We start from the raw sequence: 19,125 nt of genomic DNA, 5'->3' as shown, positions 1-19,125 counted from the left end.
ATATATATATATATATATATATATATATATATATATGTTTTTTCCCTTAAATTAGCAAACCCACCATAAGTTTTTCCAAAGATCATTTATCAGATTAAATGACAGATCTTTTGTGAGTGAGAATAGCTTACTTTGAAAGTGTACTCCCAATATTTGTCAGCCCTTTTTCTCTGGACTCCTTTCAACATTATCTTCTCAATGTGTACAGCTGAAAGAAAAAAAAAACACACACACACATTGACTTGTTGCACAGATTCTAGATACACATTCAGTTACCTAAAGTAACCCTATAATTTGACAAATGGTTAACAGTTAAGCTTACTTTGTTCTTTACTACCAGTCTTATATCATGAAATTAAAATAAAAAATAAGCAGAAACATAGCAATGTGCTATCGATCCATGAAGTATTTTTTTTTTCTATATCCACACGAGTGCCTAAGCAGTTTTGAGCATTCTGCTAACACCAAAAATAAAGAATAAGAAAAGGTGCCCGCACTGAAAATATTTTTCTAAATGATAATCTTCAAAACTGTCATTCATATTATCACAAACACAGCTAAATCAACTAGACATGGTTCATTAACTAAATACGGTCCATTTAATTATTTATAATTGGTGTAAACTAGAAAATATCTACTTTTCCTCTCAATTGAAAAACTACACAAAAGTAAAATACCAAGCTCATAAAATTTTTTTTTTTTTTTTTTGTCTGGCAACGGATCGCAACCCTCAGTGTCGCGCCCGTACCGGACCAGGACCGGCAACGGGATCGCAACCCTCGGTGTTGCGCCTGCACCTCGCTCAGCCAGTGAGCGGGAACCAGTCTGTATGTGGGATCCGAACCCTCGGCAGGAGCGCCGCTGCTCTCCCTACGCCACCAGGCAGGCCCGCTCATAAAAATTTCTAATTGGGAATTTAAAAATCGTTTTTCTCAAATGTGACCCTCAATATCATATAATGGTAAATACAAACTGAACATTATAATGAACTATGAAGGTTAATTGTAGCAAAACTTTCCATAATTTATTATAGAGAAAATAGCAGACAAAAATTACATTAAGCTTAGAAACAATTACTCTGAATTGAACTACCTAATCGGTTTATTCATGAAGAAAGCAAATGTACAAATCCCCCAATGATTCATTTTACACATCTTTTAATAAAACTTATCACCTTAGAAAATAAATCAAATTGGGGCTGGCCCGGTGGCGCACTGCTACAGTGTGCCGCTTGGGAGCAGGGCAGCGCTCCCGCCGAGGGTTCGGATCCCACATACAGACCGGTTCCCGCTCACTGGCTTAGCAAGGTGCGGGCGTGACGCTGAGGGTTGTGATACCGTTGCTGGTCCGGTCCGGTACGGGCGTGACACTGAGGGTTGCGATCCGTTGCCAGACACGAAAAAAGACAAAAAGGAAAAAAAAAAAAAAAGAAAAGAAATCAAATTGAAAAAGAGCCAATTTGAAAAGAGCCAGTCCACAGAGTGTAATATAAGGACTGAAGAAGAAAGATCCGTTGCCCAGGGTATAAACAGAAAAAAACAGTACTTACATGCTAAAGACGAAGATGATATCAGAGGCTGATAATAATGAATGTGATAAAGGTCACACAGAAGAGGATAGGAAAGTAACCCAGCAGAATAGGGTGGGTCACTGTTGGATTCAGGGGTAGGGAAGAAAAGGGGAGGATTCATTTTGCCTTAGAGGAAGAAGTTAAAATAGATGAAGTAGACTATACACAGCAACAGAAGCACAGAGGAGGAAATAAGATTATTACAGACCACAGAAGGTGGGCAATGAGAAGGCATATGATATAGAAGCATATAATACGGAAACTGCAGAGAAACAGATAACTCATAATAAACAAAATGTTACCGGTATTTTGTGCCAACTTTCCAAATACGTAGTGTTTGGTGACCTGCTTCTGGGCCAATTTACCCTTTTAGAGCCAGAAATGTTAAGAATGGAGACAAAAGAAAATCTCAAAAGCCAGGCGAAAAGCCTGTAACTCCTCGTAACCATGCAATATCACAGACAGTGGGGATGGGATGGTCTGCTGTTCCCAAAAGCTGTTATATTAAATTACTTAAAGGATGACAGTTTTGAATAAAAACCTTCTAAACTAATCTATATTCAGAAATAAAACAGCTCTACTTCTGCAAATTATTGGGCTCAAGGATGGGAGACCTCCAGTGATTTTCTTTGTTATCTGTTCAGATCCCAGTTTAGCTTAGCAGAAAAAGCCACTATGGCATTACAAGACGTGGAAACATAACCGGAGCTTCAGCCTTGATTTCAAGTTATATCTGCTGTTGTCTATTAGAATCAAGGTAAGACAAGACAGGATGTGGGAAGGAATGGCTGATAATGAGAGAGTCTTCAACCTTGTAAATTAAGACTAAAAAGCATGTATCATGCACAATTCTTAAAAAGTTAGGAATATACGAAAAATAATCTATAGAAGCACATTACAGTTAATTGTCAGCATTTTGATATAGTCTTTACATTTTTCTAATGTTATTTCTAAAAAGGACCTTCATTGTAAAACTAAACTCTGCTTTAGGTTACTCACAATGAGCTTAGCTGAAGTAGTACATAATCAACGTAGTTTAGTTGGAGATAGTACTATAACAGTCCTGAATAGAAGTGTAATTATATAAACTTTTAACAGTAAACATTCAGACCTATTTATTTGTCCTCTGTGAGAAAAAAACGTATTACACAAAAAGGATTATTATTGGGACTAAAAGAAGACATAATAACATAAATTCATAATTGTCATAACTCAGTGTGATGCTTATCGCACATCCTTTGGCTCTTCTAAAGCCTTGTGGCAGTCTTCTACATTCTCCATTTCAAATTTTTTTCCCAGTGCAAGTTAATGGATTCTCCAAATGCGAAGAGAAGAGAATATCTGAGAATATCATTTCTTTTTAGATGCCCTTTCATTCCCCCATCCCAACCCTCTTAAGAACTGCTTTACTACAAGAATGGATTTGTAAGAAATTTGTTCACTCTATTATGAATTTCTATAAAATTAATTTTTTCAGTAGACACTGAGCTCATTCCACACTTAAAGCAGTATACTAAATACTTCAGGAATAGGATAAGGTCTTTGTCCTTCACAAGCACACAATTGGGTTTCAGATACAGTCAAAAAGACACCTGACTGTAACATGGCAGAACAAGCGTGTGCTAGGACAAGCCAAGGACTGAGGAGCAGGGAGGAGCCCAGAATGCAGATGGGCAGAGCTGGGAGAACTGGCTTTTGAGCAAAACCTTGGACCTGTAGAATTTCTCTACTCCCAAAAAGAAGAGGAAGAGATTAATTGGGGTAAATAGCACCCTGCAATCTTTCAATGTATTGATGTTTTAAGTTTACAAAAAATAATAGCATACCTTCTCGCTGAGCTCTATGAGGTGCCACAGTAAGTCCATCCTGAGGTATTGGGGCTTGTTCTATTAAATTGGTCTCATTAGTTTGCATGTAACCACCATGAGCAGAGTCATCCTGAATGAGAAAGTGGAGGGCATGTTAATCTACACCACAGACTAAGAGTAATAAATCCCATAAAAATAAACCAGATTCAAGCCTTCCAGTTTTAACACCACCATTTTAATAACAATTGTTAGAGATCAAATAGGTGATTACACACCAAGGGCAAAAAGGCACAAAGCATCATCAGAGCAGCAGGTAAATAAGTATCAATATTTGCCTTCATTTAACAGTTATATTTTGCCACTTACTTACTGTCCTGGCCTCCTCGAGACATACGAAATTGCATATTAATATTCAGAGTTGCCATGATGTCAATTCTTTACTACAGTGAACCAGAATTGAAGGAACACGTAATAAATGGGACCCTTCACACTAATCCCCCATAGGTAAGGGTATTTGTCCTTTTTACATTAATCATAACACAACTTTTATTCACTGCTTGGTATTAGTGACAGTCTAACAAGATGCTTTGCAAGGAAAAGTTTTACAAAAAGTATCATCAATACATGCCAAGTCTTTCTAAACCAGAATGTGTATAGGGGGTTGGGGAGAGTTTGAGTAAGGGGCACAAAGAATAATTTTGATTTGTAATGATCAATATGCTGATAGTATTGATTTGATCATCACATGTTGTACATAGGTGGTTGTCAATGCTATATCTCAATAATATGTAATCAGTTTTGCTTTAATTAAAAAAAATGAAAAAGAAAGAATGTGTATAGATAGTGAATTTACTATTAAAGTTAAGTCACCTAACAGCAACTGGGTGCTCTAACTGAGTTTGTTCAGTCAATCATTAGTGACCCGGAGTAACTTTTCTCCTAGATCTGCTGCTTGGAGTAATAAAGGGCATGCCAATCTCACACACAGCTCTCCAGAATTCACGCACTGTCATGGACATATTGTTACTATAACACACTGGTGAAGCCAAAAATTAAATAGCCGATGTCAGTTCTCTACCAGAACTCACACATTATCCCCGCCCTTCATGTTCAGATCTCAAAACACCACCATCAAAATCACCTGTTTCAAAAACTATTTACAATTTTACAAATCTGCAGTAAATAATATACATTGACTTTAATTGTGTAAAGAAATGAGTCAAAGAGAAGACCCTAAACTTCACGAGAATCTCAATTTAAAATATTTGTTCTGCTGTCTAATGATTTACCCTGACCTGACAATGGACAGCTCAATTTCTGGGAATGAAGCATCACATTAGATACTCCTAGGAGGTAAGCTTCAGCCCCATCATCTATTTCCTTGGGTTTCTAGAGGTAGACAAAGACTATCTCCATGCAACCATTAAATGAGGAGAGCACAGACCTCTTAATTCAACATCCAATTTCTGAAACACTTAGCCTGATGGCATTTACCAATTTTCAATATTACTGATTTGAACGATAACAAACCATAAAGTCTTTTATTACAAAGTAGCAAAACCACATTTGCCTAAGAGAGATTTTACATCTTAAAAATTTAACACTGCTGTAAGTACCTCAAAATCCAAATAAAGTGCTATAATCCTCTCAAATAGTTGTATTAACTGAAAGAAGCTTAGTTGAATAGGTCAACCATTTCCTATAGTAGAATATTTTCTATATTGTTCATATGTGGTTCATAAATTTAAAATAACACTTTCAAATATAAATAAATGCAAAATATGCAAAAAAACAATAGCTTTCATCAGGAAAATACAAATAGAAACTACAATGAGATACCATTTCGCCCTATTATAATGGCTGTTATCAAAACAACAAGTATTGGCAAGGATGTGGAGAAATAGAAAACCTTCTGCACTGATGGTGGGAATGTAAAATGGTACAGCCATTGTGGAAGACAGTATGACAGTTCCTCAAAAAATTAAATACAGAATTAGACCACAGTAGTCCCATGATCCAACACAGTGAGGGAACATTCCTAGGGCTACAAATTGAAGTTGGGGGGGGGGGAGGGAGGTTGGGGGATAATTGGAAGGGGACAAAGGTTACAAAAGCAATTTCTGGTAATGTGTCTGTCCCCAGTATGAATCCAGCCCCCACATCATGGGCAGGAGGGGGGATAATCAGCTTTGTATCTCATGAATATTCTAAATAAATAAATAATTAATTAATTAAATGTAAGCAAAAAACCCCAAAACAAAACAAAGGAGTACTGCTAAATAGGTATTTAGTAGAACGTTCCTCAGTTGAGATTTGTCTGATTTTTTTCTGCTTTGTATCTTATGAATATTCGAAATAAATAAATAAATAAATAAATAAATTGCCATATGATCCAGCAATTCCACTTGTAGGTATATACTCAAAATAACTGAAAGCAGGGACTCAGATTATTTGTACACAAATGTTCACAGCAGCATTATTCACAATAACCGCAAGGTGGAAACAATTCAAATGCCTATCGATGGACAAGCAGAAAAACAAAATGTAGTATATACTTACAACTGTGTATTATTCAGCCTCAAAAAGGAATGAAATGCTGATAAATGCCATAACATGGATGAATCTTGAGGACAGTATGCCTCAAATAAGCCCGACACAAAAAGACAAATACTGTATGATTCCACTTTATAGGAATTACCTAGAGTAGTCAAATTCATAAAGTAGAATAGTGGTTGCCAGGGGCTTGGGAAGAAGAGAATAGTGTTATTTAAGGGACACAGAGTTTCAGTTTGGGATAACAGAAAAATTCTGGATATAGATAGTGGTGACAGCTGCACAACAATGTGAATGAACTTAATGCCGCTTAGTTGTGCACTCTAAAAGGGGTAAAATGGCAAATTTTATGTTACGTATATTATACCACAATAAAAAATAAACATTTAAATGATCACACTGCCTCCATAAACATTAATACATTGAAGCAACCATGAAAAAGTAGTTTGCTTCACAAAACCACATTTTTGAAGTCTGAAGTTAATTTTTTTTTCCTTTTTGTCTTTTTTACTGACCGGTAACGGGATCGCAACCCTCGGTGTTGCGCCCGTACCGGGAACCGGCAATGGGATCGCAACCCTCAGTGTTGCGCCCGCACCACGCTCAAGCGGGAACTGGTCTCCACATGGGATCTGAACCCTCGGCGGGAGCGCTGCCACATTCCCAAGCGGCACACTCTCCAGTGCGCCACCAGGCCGGCCCCTGAAGTTAATTTTAAGTACACAATTCGACAATCAATAAAAAGCCCTGTTTAATAACATGAGAAAAATGGAGTTTGAGTTTCTATCTAAGGATCTAAGTTCATCAACCCATAAAATACCTACTACTAACGTGTTCCCCACACTCCCCCATTCCCTGGAGTCTTAGCATGCATCAATGCTATGAAACCATTTAGACTAAGTTTAGAAGCTATCTATAAAATTCACACATGTAATGCCACAAGAGCTTTAGAGATCAGAATTAGGTGCTCAGCGGCCCAAAGGTGAGCTACTACTCTGCAAAGCTGTCTCCCATCACATACATTTTGCTTTACTTTCAGGAGGGGGAAGAGTGCCATACAATCTGAGAACTACTGGTTTAAGGAAATCTTATAGAAGTTACACCCATTTTCTCTATTAAGTTCAGATTCCCATGAAAATGCAAAATCCAGATGACATGGCAGAATTGGCATTTACAAGGATTAGTTAGACAAAAGGTCAGGACCAAGTGAAAACTGGGGAATTTTTCTCTTAGACAGAGTTTGAAAATTCTAAGCCTGCAAAAATATGCACGGGCACACAATGTTAGTATGTGTGTGCTCTTTGCCTTTCTTGACTCATGGGAGGTAGGGCCTCTTCTGTCTGTCAGCTTGCCTCCTCCGAGAGCTACTGGATAGCACAAACCTTTGTGTCACGCAACTCACATAGAGTTTCGCCAGAGCTCACTCAGATCTAACTTTTTTACACCTGTAGATCCATCAATTACACACTTGATATTTCCTAAATGTGAGCAAGTTTATGCAATAGCCAAGTGGCTAGAAGTCCTAAAAAACTTCTTTGAAAACATAACCATTAGAACAAAGGTCACGTTTGCCTCATTTTGTTTGTTAACAAAGGTCAAACTGTAGATAAACTATTTCAGTACACCTAACAATATTCTACTATGTTTCCTCTAGTCCCTTGATGTAAAGTATAAATTTTAAAATACCAAGATAGCCCCGATATAAAAATAGTAAGAAAGAATTTCTTACTTTTTTTTTTTTAAAAGATGACCGGTAAGGGGATCTTAACCCTTGACTTGGTGTTGTCAGCATCACGCTCACCCAGTGAGCTAACCGGCCATCCCTATATGGGATCTGAACCCAGGACCTTGTTGTTATCAGCACCACACTCTCCCGAGTGAGCCACGGGCTGGCCCAGAATTTCTTACTTTTTAAAACTAAATTTACTAACTTCTTCCCAAGTTTTCACACTCATCAAATAAGACTTAGAAAATAACATTAGTATATAACCACATTCTATTAAGGATAGTCAAAAATTCTTGGATACTCCTCCCACTGAAAGGTGGAAACTAATTCCCCACCCAGTGGATCTGGGCTGGCTTGAGAGACTTGCATTACCAAAACAACGTGATGGCAGTGTTGTTCTGTGGAGGTTAGGTCCTAAGAAGCTTTGGCCTCTTGGACACTGCTTTTGGGTGTCCCGAGTCACCACAAAAGAAGTGCAGCCCTCCTCAAGGCTGCCATCCAGGCTTGAGAGGCCACATGGAGAAAGGAGGGGGGTCAATAGACACTATCCAAGCCCCAATTGCGTATCCAGACACCCTAGAGCAGAGACAAGCTCCTTTTCTGTTAGTTACCTGTCTAAATTCCTGACCCACAAAATTCTGAGAGATGGTAATAAAATGGTCATTGTTTTCAGCCACAAAGTTTTGGGGTTAATTTGTTACAGAATTATATATTTTAAATTCTCTTGTTTAAATAACCAGGGTTGCAAATATAGCGTATGCTATTAAGCAAGATTCATAAAGTCTGCTTTTAAATGTTAGAAAGTGATTCATTATTAGAAACATTACTGAGATGTCAAATTTCATCCATTTTTGTGGGAAAGGACAAAAGAAGTCCAGGAGAATTCAATACTTTTTTCCTGTCTCTTCAACCAAGAACATGTGGGAGAAGAGGCAGGTTTGTCTACTCTCTACTCAGTGAAATAACACAACTCAAGCCCAAGTCATACCTTGAGTCATCCTATAGCACCTGATAAGAGGCAAGTTCAGGAGTGAAAAAAAACATGGCTGGTAATGTATTAGAGTTGCACTGGAACAAAACTGACACAATAGTTCAGAGGAGGGACACCAACGAATCTAGAGTTCAGAAATGGCATGACATGGATTCCTGCTATGATAGTGAACTCACTTCCCATGTAATTTATTTACGGCTTAGTTTAACTAGAAATGTGGGTATGAGGTGATTCAGCAGGAAGAGTGTGGAAGAACTAGCTATCTTAAAGCTTGGGCAAACGTATTCCAACTACTGAACGTAGGGGGTGGGGGCAGGGGCCAAACAGTTTACTCAAACTGTGTATATTCTTTTCCATTAAAGCCCACAGAACAGACCAGGCCACTGCACTATAGCTGTGCAAGCTCTTCTTCACATGCCATTTGTGAACTAACAGTGGTTACCTGTGCAGAGTGGAAGTGGAATGAAACCGGATGGAGGAACAAGAGAGGGCAGGGAAAGTCATCACTATCCCTTTCTATGTATTTTGGGGGGGATTTTATGCATTTATTACAAATTAAAAAATAAAACTGTTGATGTCATTGTCTTTTCTAGAGAACTAATGGTAGGTTGCACCATTAGGGAGGATCTAGCAAAAGAATGCCAATATGGAAGCCTATTGGGGAGGAGGATGGTGGAATTCGAAAGAGAAGTAAGGGCAGCAGTTTTTACCCAATAACTGCCCTTAGTAGTTTCCTTATAAATTTCCCTTCATGCTTCTGCTATTTTGACCTAAATAGTGCCAAATGTTAGTTAATAGTGGACTAGTGAAAAATACAAACTTGGTATTAGATCATAAAATGATGAAGACAAGGAGTAGGAATGGCTTTCTAGCCTAGACCAATGGTGGTAGCCCCCTTTTTACCATCAGCATCTGTGTTCCCTTTCCCAACCTCCTGTTCTCAATACAGAAGGAAAAAGATCTCCTTTTTATGCTATGAACCAGCACATTGAGCCAAAAACTGCTACACCCCTGGGTCAGCAGCCCCCAGATCTTCAAATCCCCACACCAGGACGTTTCTGTGTGAGGTGAAAGAAACGCACCTGACAGCATGAGTGCACAGGGATCTAGAGAGGAGTGGATCTCTCCCCAGCCCACATGTGACTTTCCTAACAGCCTTTGTCTTCACAGCCTTGCCCCACCAGAGACGATAGCCAGGGAGGCCAAGGGTGGGAACTGAGCCTGGGCTCAGAAAATTGACAGCCCAAGCACTGCCAGGCCTCCTAGCTCCTGCAGCAGAGACACAGCCTTCATCCCTAGTGCAGAAACATTCTTGGAACTGTGTAGAAATTTAAGCTTATAGAGTTTAAGAAGGATCCTCAGCAGTAAGTGATACATTAGTAAATATTACAGTGTTGAGAAACACAGTGTTAGGACTCATGATTAATGTTGTCTATTAGAATGGGCACCTTCCCCCAACAAACAAACCAGTCATACTCAGTGCCACTGGGCAAACTCTCTGTATGTAGGATGACCTCTTTCTCAAGGAGGTACTCCCAAACACTACATCATTTGGTTCACATATGACCACACAACCATGCTGTTCCTTCTTGGGTTACTGTGAATTTCAATCATATGACTCCCAAAACAAAAGTCAGTTATATTTCAGAAAACTATCCCAATTTAAGACATTCCTAATAAGTAACACAAAAATTCCACAAAACTTACATTAGAGTGCTCACTTCAGTGACCAAAGTATTTAACTTTCTAATCACAAGCAAGGTACTATTCCAACTCCACATCTGACTCACACCACCCCTTAAGCAAATCATAAATAGGAGATGAAACACTGGAAGCTCCCTACAGTCAACCATCCAAACAATAAGAAAATAGTTTTTAATTATGACTTTTCATCCTATCAAAATATCACTAGATTTGCACCAATTTATGCATCTCACACACAAAAGCTTCTTTAATTTAGGGAGTACAAATGGTCTTATCTTGAAAGAGTATTTAATATGCACAACTATTCAGCATTCACCCATTGAAGATTAAGTTCAAATCTACACTGTTCTAAAGTTGTTATCTGAAGAAACAATTCCTTTTTTATTTCCAAAATAATTGTGCCTATACCATATAATTGCAAATATTCTTATAAAGTACTTGGTAAGTATAATTCAAAATAACACAAAAATCACTGCCTGATGCACTTACTCTTAAAGCAATTTACTACATTGGTATTATCTGGAACTATATTTGAAAACCCTAAGCATAGGAAATTATGATTGAGCACTTATGATACATGCAACACTAACAAAAAATAAGACGTTATGCCTGAGCCTTGGGGAACTTATAAAATCTAATGGGAAAGGTCAATTATATGTTACAAATAATACAAAAAAAAATCATAGGAGAAGCACCAAAATTATAACAGAATATACATGCTGTTCGAATTCAAACGTGGCAAAGACATGGGAACAATTCCAGAGAACATCATACAAGAGGTGATGGTATAAGCCCAGCCTTGAATGAGAGGTAGGATATATGAAAAAAGAGTGGGAGAAAGGGGTTTTGAGTCCAAACACCTACTAGAGGTCAGGATCCATCAGCAGTGAAAGAAAATGTAATATGATTAAATACTGCTTTAGAAAGATTTATGTGGCAGTAGTATCCAAAACCTAAGAGGTGAAAAGGCTGAAAAAGCAGGGGACTCAAGAGACTACCGTAAAAGTCTAAGCATAAAGTCCCCAAAGAGAACGGTGCGCCAGCAAGGATGAGGAAAGGATGAATTCAGGATGTGAGGGGAAAAGAGGATTAAGGATTAAGGTTATCAAGCAAATCAGGGTGGCTAAAAGTATAATGGTACCATTGAGAGAACTGGATAAGTTTGGAAAACTTTTTAAAAATCAATGATGTATTCTTTTTATACAGATTAAGTTTAAAGTGACAGTTGACATTCAGGGAGATATACATCATAGAAACACACAAATTTTCACTGGCTCCCAGTACAACCTACTGACAACCTATTCCTTTAATCTGACCTCCAAGGCCCTCTATAACTCATATATTACTCCTTCAAACATGTATGTGCTAATCACTCTCTGAATAATACCTACAACTCACTCTTGTTTACCAGACATTTTCACATACATTATCACAGTCACCTTCACAACAGTTACATGAAATGGATGGGGATGAGATCCCTATTTTATACTGGGCACTCAGAAGCCGTCAAAGACTAAATAACTTACCAAAGTGACCTTTTCAAAACCTAAATCTGACCTCAAATAAATTACTTCTTGAATGAGCATAAAACACTTCTAATGAGTTAAGACATTTAGAAGGGAATTAAAGGTCAAATTTTCCCTGGAGTATAGGAAGAACAGAAGGAAATGGACTACCAAGAACCCAGCAGCTCTAACCACCTGTAACATAGCACGCGATTAGGTATTTCCCTTCTAGATTGACCGTTTAAATAGATAGGAACCAAAAGTTACTGGATGAACGAAGCTTTTCTGAAAAAGAATTCGCTAAGTAAAAGAAGTACTGTTATACAAAGTCCTCCACAGTGAAAAACAAAGTCAATAAAATTAAAGCTTAGTTTGCTGTAAAAGTAGTGCAGGCCTTGCTTCTCTCTCAAAAAAAAATTTTTTAGCTTAATATTTGTCAAGGAAAGACAAAAAATATTAAATAAGCTAAAAAACTAGCCAATTTATAATCTTCTATTAAAAAGGTATAAAAATACTCCTTAATTATCTGTAGGTTCCAGTCTGCGTTCTGAACTAATGAAGAATTTTGTAACTTAAAACTGCAAAATAAGGCCAGCCCGTGGCTCACTCGGGAGAGTGTGGTGCTGATAACACCAAGGCCACGGGTTTGGATCCTATATAAGGATGGCCGGTTTGCTCACTGGTTGAGCATGGTGCTGACAACACCAAGCCAAGGGTTACAATCCCCTAACCGGTCATCTTTAAAAAAAAAAATTAAAAAAACAAACAAACTGCAAAATAGTTCTAAATTATAGAATAGTTTTCTAGCCAAATGTTCAAACTGGATAAAGATTTAAGTAGATGCATGTGAATTAATGATAATACAAATTCAATATATATATTTTTTCTATTCCCATCTCCAAATCCAACATGGGGAAAATATGTATTTTCATGACATGTGACCCAGAGAACTGCGTCCTTTGGGTTTATCTGTGGCATACCAGATCTTTAAAATGAAAGTACTAACAAAAATAAAATAACTGTCCCAAATAATTGTGCCTCAAGTATTACCTTTTCTATTATTGTCCTTCCTGAATATCAATCTACTTAGAGGTATGGTAGTAGTGAACAATATACAAAATATTCCACTACATGGACTTTTATTAAGTGAAATTTAAAAAAACACATTACTGAAAACAATCTGGAGATTGTGTCTTAGTGGGAAAAAAATGCATTGAGCATTTTTCTCACAACATTCATGTTCAAGACAGTATGTAAATTACCTTGCACCTTATGTCATTAACTCAATCACCACAACCTCAAAAGGAAATTATCCCCATTTTACAGATAAGCTTGAGACTCAGGGGTTTAAGTGGGCTGATTAATACCACAGAGCTAGCTGGCAGAGCGGGAATTTAATCCTCCAAGTGTAGTGCTCTATTAAACATGGCTATCACTCTCCAAGGCCCTCTGATAGCCTCTATAACACACTCCTTGTCCCTTACCCACAAGGAAAATTTACAAAGGTAGTAAAGAAAAATGTCTATATCTAGACATAGATGGATACAGATATATCTTAGTTAACTTGAGGAAAGAAACTGCTTCCTCCCCACCTCCACCATCCCCTCCTGCTGTGGAATAAATGAGATTTTCCCTAAGTTCTCCTTGTTCGAGAAACACCACTGGACAGAAAACTCCAACTAGAGAAGGACAACCAATATTTTAGTGATTATTTGCTACTAAAATAATCACTATTTAACTCTGATATTCTAAAAAGCCTCCTCCAAAGGCTTTTGTAACTGAACTGCTTTTATTCTTCTGTGCTGCAGCCAAACCAACCTAAAATTCCCATGAGAAACATAGCTATTTCTGCCCCCACTCTCAATTTGTGAGATGCTGTACACACTCTACCACCACTTTCCGCACAAGGCCAAACTTTTACCCATAATTGCTAACATTTATTGAAGAACATGTGCCAGACATTATTCTAATGAAGCACTCATTCACTGAATCCTGCATCCCTGACTTTTAAGCAAGGAAAGCCTCAGGCATGCCCACTGCTCCAAAAACACTATTCACTTTAAAATATCAAATATCCCCACAGTGGCCAACAAATTAAATAATGGCATTTATTACCAATGAGCATCAGAACTGTTTTTTTAAAAAAACATCTTCTTAGTGCATAATACAATAACAACTGAAATCCTGACAACCAAACTTTTCCCTCTTATTTTAAGTCTGCTGATCCTGGCTGCCACATACACATTCAAGTTAGAGTAGCAACACTTATGAAAGTACTTCAAAAAGTTCATGGAAATATTAGTATTATCTTTCAATTCTATTTTTCCATGAATTTTCTGAAGTACACTTGTATGTTAAAACTCTTCAAAGAGTTTTCTTTTGCAGACCCCAACATTACCAGTATATTATCTGTACTGCAAAATGAGTCAAAGTATTTGGTCTACCAAGTACAATATAACTAATTAACTTATGCTATGAAAAAGTGACAATTTTGCAAGGTTCTTTTTTTTTTTTTACTAACTTCATTAATTTTAATTAACTAGGACCCATGACCACTCACTTTTGTGAGTTCAAATGACATTAACACATAAGACTGTGTTTTTGTTTCAGTTTACATTTTTATCATTCATTCAAATATTAGTACTACTTGACAAGCCATGCAACTAAGCTTTGAAGATCCTACAATCTCCAGAGAATGTCCATAACAATATTAAGGACTAACTACTACTACTACTAGGATAGTCTAAGCATTTTATGCTTCTAACACATTTGTGTCTCTACTTGGGGGCTATACCTCCGAAATCAGAATATCCATTTTCATAAAACGTTAAAGTGTCTTTAAGTACGCAAACATAAGCTTGCCTGTCTTGCTTCCTGTATTTTCAATGAAACAGCAACAAACCTAGCATCTATTAAAATACTTATGCAGTTTTTTTGTTGCTAACAGTTTATAGGTTGGCTTCCTAATAATAGGAAGCAACCCATTTTTAAAACCAGATGTTTTCAGCTATGCTAACGTTTCCTAGGACACTTAATGAACGTTTTCATAACTGCTCACTGGCCTATTGGTTGAATTTTACACAAGTTACTGGCAGTCCACCACGGTTGTGAAGAACAGGAGATTTAGGTACAAGTCTCCTTAAAAAAAAAAAAAAAAAAAAAAGCCAACATTTAAGTTGTAATCCAAGACGTTTACCACACCTAAATCAGAGAAAAACTCTGGAAATGTCACTTTGAAAAGTAAAAAGTCTTACTGAATCTTCCTCCCTATTTCTAACGTGACCTAATAAGTACATTCTAGTGGTAATCTGGGGACCTCAACTATTAACATTGTATACATGGCATACTACTAACAGCTGCTGGGCCTGGTGGCATTAAAGCACATGTTCTACCTGTAAACATCATTAGTTTCTAATTTTTTTTTTTTTAATTTTTAAAATCTTTTTTTTCCCCCTTTTTTTGTCTTTTTTACTGACCGGTAACGGGATCGCAACCCTCGGTGTTGAGCCGGCACCGCGCTCAGCCAGTGAAGAACCGGTCTCCACATGGGATCCCAACCCTGAACCCTCGGCAGGGAGCGCACTCTCCAGTGCGCCACCAGGCCGGCCCTAAAATCTTTTTAAAGGATGACTAATAAGGGGATCTTAACCCTTGACTTAGTGTTGTTAGCACCACGCTCTCCAAAGTGAGCTAATGGGCCATCCCTATATAGGGATCTGAACCCGTGGCCTTGGTGTTATCAGCACCACACTTTCCCACGTGGGCCACTGGCCTGCCCTTAATTTCTTTTTTAAAGAGAGGCTGATTCATATTAGGTACTGGACAGAAGTCATGTGAGAGCTAGAAACACTACCATGGACTAGTATATTTAATAGAAAAGAAAATTAGTTTTACATCACTACGCTGCTTGCAGCACCAAAGAACTTCACTTAGTAGTACGGAAAAGAATGATTCCTAAGCAATTAAAAAGTTGCATTCTTGTGTCTAAAAGGTTACTTCCGGGGCAAGACAATGCTGCCCCACGAATTTCCCCCTTTCCGAGGGCAACGATCGCCGCAGCCAGGCATTCCCAAAGCACACAATCCACGTGGTTCTCCGCTCCGGCTCTAACGTCCCCGCGCTAGTCCTGCGCGGAGCCACTGCAGGAGGCGGCCAAGGGGGTGCCCGAGGGGCGGAGCCAGCGCGCCGGTCACGTGGGCGGCGCGCGCGGCCGCCATCTTGCAGGGCGGGGGAGAGGAGGATCCTGCGGGACTGGCACACAGTCGCCGTCTCCCGCCCGCCCCAGCGCGTGACCGCCGTGGTCCTCCGCCTGGCCGCCGCGCCTCCACGCGAGGGACGCGCGAGCCTCGGGCTCCTCCCTGCAGACTCGGAGGTGGACACGCCCTCCACCGGTACGCAGTGGGGGCGGAAGACCGAGGAACAGCTGGGTTGGATTGCAGCGAATCAGCATTTAAATCAGCCCACCCGCATCAGCAGCCTTTGGAGTGACAGCCTGGGAGCAACAAGATCCGCTAAAACGTCTTAAAGACTAGAACAAGTCACAGCTGGGGGACTCGGAGGACATTCTAATAAGCAGAAAATGTGGGGTCGTAACAACTTAATGAGACATAAATGGTTTGTTAAGGTCACCCTAAACAACTACTGGAGAAAAAAGTTCACCACACCACCGTCTACAAACAGCCTTCAGTGTTACCTGTAGTACACGTACCCCCATGACTTATCCCCCCACTTCGACTGATGGTCACAGGGCATTTCCTGAGAAGTAAGATGTGCTGAAACTAATGACAGGATGTCCAACCTCTCTCTGTCCACTGCTCCCAGCACTCACTGGTTGCCAGAAAAGACCACGCACTGCAGTCAAGATAAAAATCTCATTACCCTGGTTTTGCACACACCGTCTACCTGCCTTTCAACATTTGCATTGAAAGCAAAATTTAAATGGGAAGAAAAGGAAGACTCCCAGCAGTTAAAATGAGAAATCAAATATTATTGGAATGATATGAATAGAATGATATATGCTGTTCCACTGTGGGACATTTTCATTAGACCTATAATTTAAGGTTATCTTTACAATACACGTTACATGAACGTTTTAAAAAATATTTAAGTATTGTTCCCTAATTCATGCTTCTCCAAATTAATAGCTGTGTGGCTTAGGACTTTGGGGAAATAGCGAGTAGGCTGAAGGATAAAAAGGGCTTTTACTATCTACATACTTGCATTTATTACACTTGCATGCTAGTAGTAAATAGGCACTGGGAGATAAAATTTCAGACCAAGAAAATGCTGGGTCTAGCATTACTACATCTAAGTTTGATAAAACACGTCCTAAAAGCATGAGTTAATCACTTCACAAAAGCCTCAGGAAGGGCTCAGCCTAGATTACCAGCCCCCAATTCCCTGATTCCATGGGTACTGAGTGCACACAGCCATTAGTAAAATGCGATGCCCAACTTCAGTTCCAGGAAATGACAGTAGATATGTAAGCTGAATTAACTTACAAACAAGAAGAGGGAAAATTCCCTTTTCCACTATGTGATTTTGGAAATCCCCTAAGGTAAAAAGCATGGCATCCAAATCAATACTTTTCAAAAGACGGATCCACAAAAATAAGCTCTTACTGTACATAGTTTTTACTCCAACTAAAACCTATTCTTCCCCCTCCCCCGTTAAGATGTTACCTTCAAAGACTTTATCCGGCCTGAATTATTAAGTTGCTTTCATGACTATAAACATTCCTCTTTAATGTTTGTGACAAGTAGCCCAAGTCCATTCTCGTCTACTACATTCTGGTGTTTAAAAAACGCTTTTAGACAACATTAATGCCTATAGCAAAGGCCCAACAAATATCCCCGAAACCAAATCTCTAGATAGGCACGCATCCAGCCCTTTAGAAAGCTGGTTATGCCAAAGGCTGCTCTGGGAGAGGTTTCTTAAACCAGACAACCTGAGTTACCACTTATCTCAATCAATTCGCAGGTCTCCACATCAGATTTCCTCTGGGAAAATCTAGTTTACTGAGCAGGAGCCAAAAGACGTACACGACCCCTTCTAACTCAGGCACACACTAAGCAAAAGAGCCCATTTGCGCCAAAGACAAAGGCAGCACACGTTTAGAACACCTCACCAAGGGGGAAGGCAGAACTCTGAAATGTGGAAGCAGAGCGCCGGTCAGCCAGGAAGGAAAGGCACTGCCCGGGCCAACACTGTGCGGCTCCCTGCCCAGCTCCACTAGAGCTTCGCTTCTGCCCGCACCTAGTGCTGAGAAGCGCTCAAAGCCAAAAATGCCCTGAGACCTTTCATCCGAGAGGGGCCCCGGACTGGGAGCTCCACGTCTTCCGTGGCAACTCCGGCATGGAAGAGACTTCTAGAGCATTCTGTTATGGCGGGTGGCTGTATGTGCACAGGGTGGGGGGGGATTTGGTGGGGCGGGGGAAGTGGAACTGAGCGGCCCAGCAAAACGAAGACGAGTATTCCGAGGTTTTCCGCGGGGTGGGGGTCCCGAGCCACCTGCGCCGAGCAGGGGCTCGGTCAAGCGGCGTCCGAGAGCGAAGCCGGGGAAGCAGCCGGGCGGTGACCGCCCCACGAGTCCCGGGCGGCTCCGCGCGCCTTACCTGAGCCCTGGAACCGGCAAAGTTGCACGGCTCCACCTCCACTGCCGCGTCCTCGGGGCCCCGGCGGAGCGCGGTGCGGAGCCTCTCCAAGTGCTCCCTCAGGGTGACCCGCTGGTGGAAGGAGAAAGCCGGGTGTAGCGAAGCCATGGTGAAGAGCAGCAGCAGTTCCTCCTGGGCCCTGGAGCCGAGCCGGCCACCAGCCCGGGGCTCGGCGCCGCTGCCTTCCGGGCCGGAGCCGTCCTTCTCGGCGTCCTGTTCGCCGTTGCCATCCTCGTCCTCCACGCCGCCCCGCGAGCCCTCGCCCCGGGCCGCGCGCAGGCACTTGAGCACCGAGTCCACCTGGGGCAGAAGCCGGTGTAGGCGGCCGGCAGCCTCCCGGTTCTCGGAGCCCAGCAACGCCAGGTAGACGATGAGACGAGAGCGCACGGCGGGCTCTCGGAAGTCGGCCAGTGGCCCCGGGTCCGAGAGGCCATTGGCCTTGGCCTCCGAGTCGCGCAGGTAGTGGTAGTCCTTGCGCGCCAGGTCCTCCAGGCACGAGCCGAGGAAGCGCAGCTCCAGCGGGTTACACAGATCCAGCAGCCCGCACATGAACTCCAGGCGCTGCGCCGAGCCCAGCACCAGCCCGAACCACTCGTACACCCGTTCCTGCTCGCG

The 19,125-nt window shown here is 40.6% G+C and overlaps 1 protein-coding gene across 1 annotated transcript in view; it reads right to left on the bottom strand.

Moving 5' to 3' along the window:
* The window catches only part of ZCCHC2 (zinc finger, CCHC domain containing 2), a 65,279-nt gene that overhangs the window by 42,349 nt on the left and 3,805 nt on the right, over nucleotides 1-19,125 (bottom strand). The window contains exons 3-5 of the mRNA XM_008591278.1: nucleotides 18,472-19,119; nucleotides 3,397-3,508; nucleotides 132-208 (exon numbers count right to left, since the gene is read on the bottom strand). Coding sequence (XP_008589500.1) covers nucleotides 132-208; nucleotides 3,397-3,508; nucleotides 18,472-19,119 — 837 coding nt within the window. The remainder of the gene's footprint in view (nucleotides 1-131; nucleotides 209-3,396; nucleotides 3,509-18,471; nucleotides 19,120-19,125) is intronic.

Source organism: Galeopterus variegatus, unplaced genomic scaffold (assembly GCF_000696425.1).
Source record: "Galeopterus variegatus unplaced genomic scaffold, G_variegatus-3.0.2 Scaffold146, whole genome shotgun sequence".
Classification (NCBI taxonomy): Eukaryota; Metazoa; Chordata; class Mammalia; order Dermoptera; family Cynocephalidae; genus Galeopterus; species Galeopterus variegatus.
Note: the sequence above shows the minus strand (reverse complement) of the source record. Positions and strands in the feature narration are given on the sequence as shown.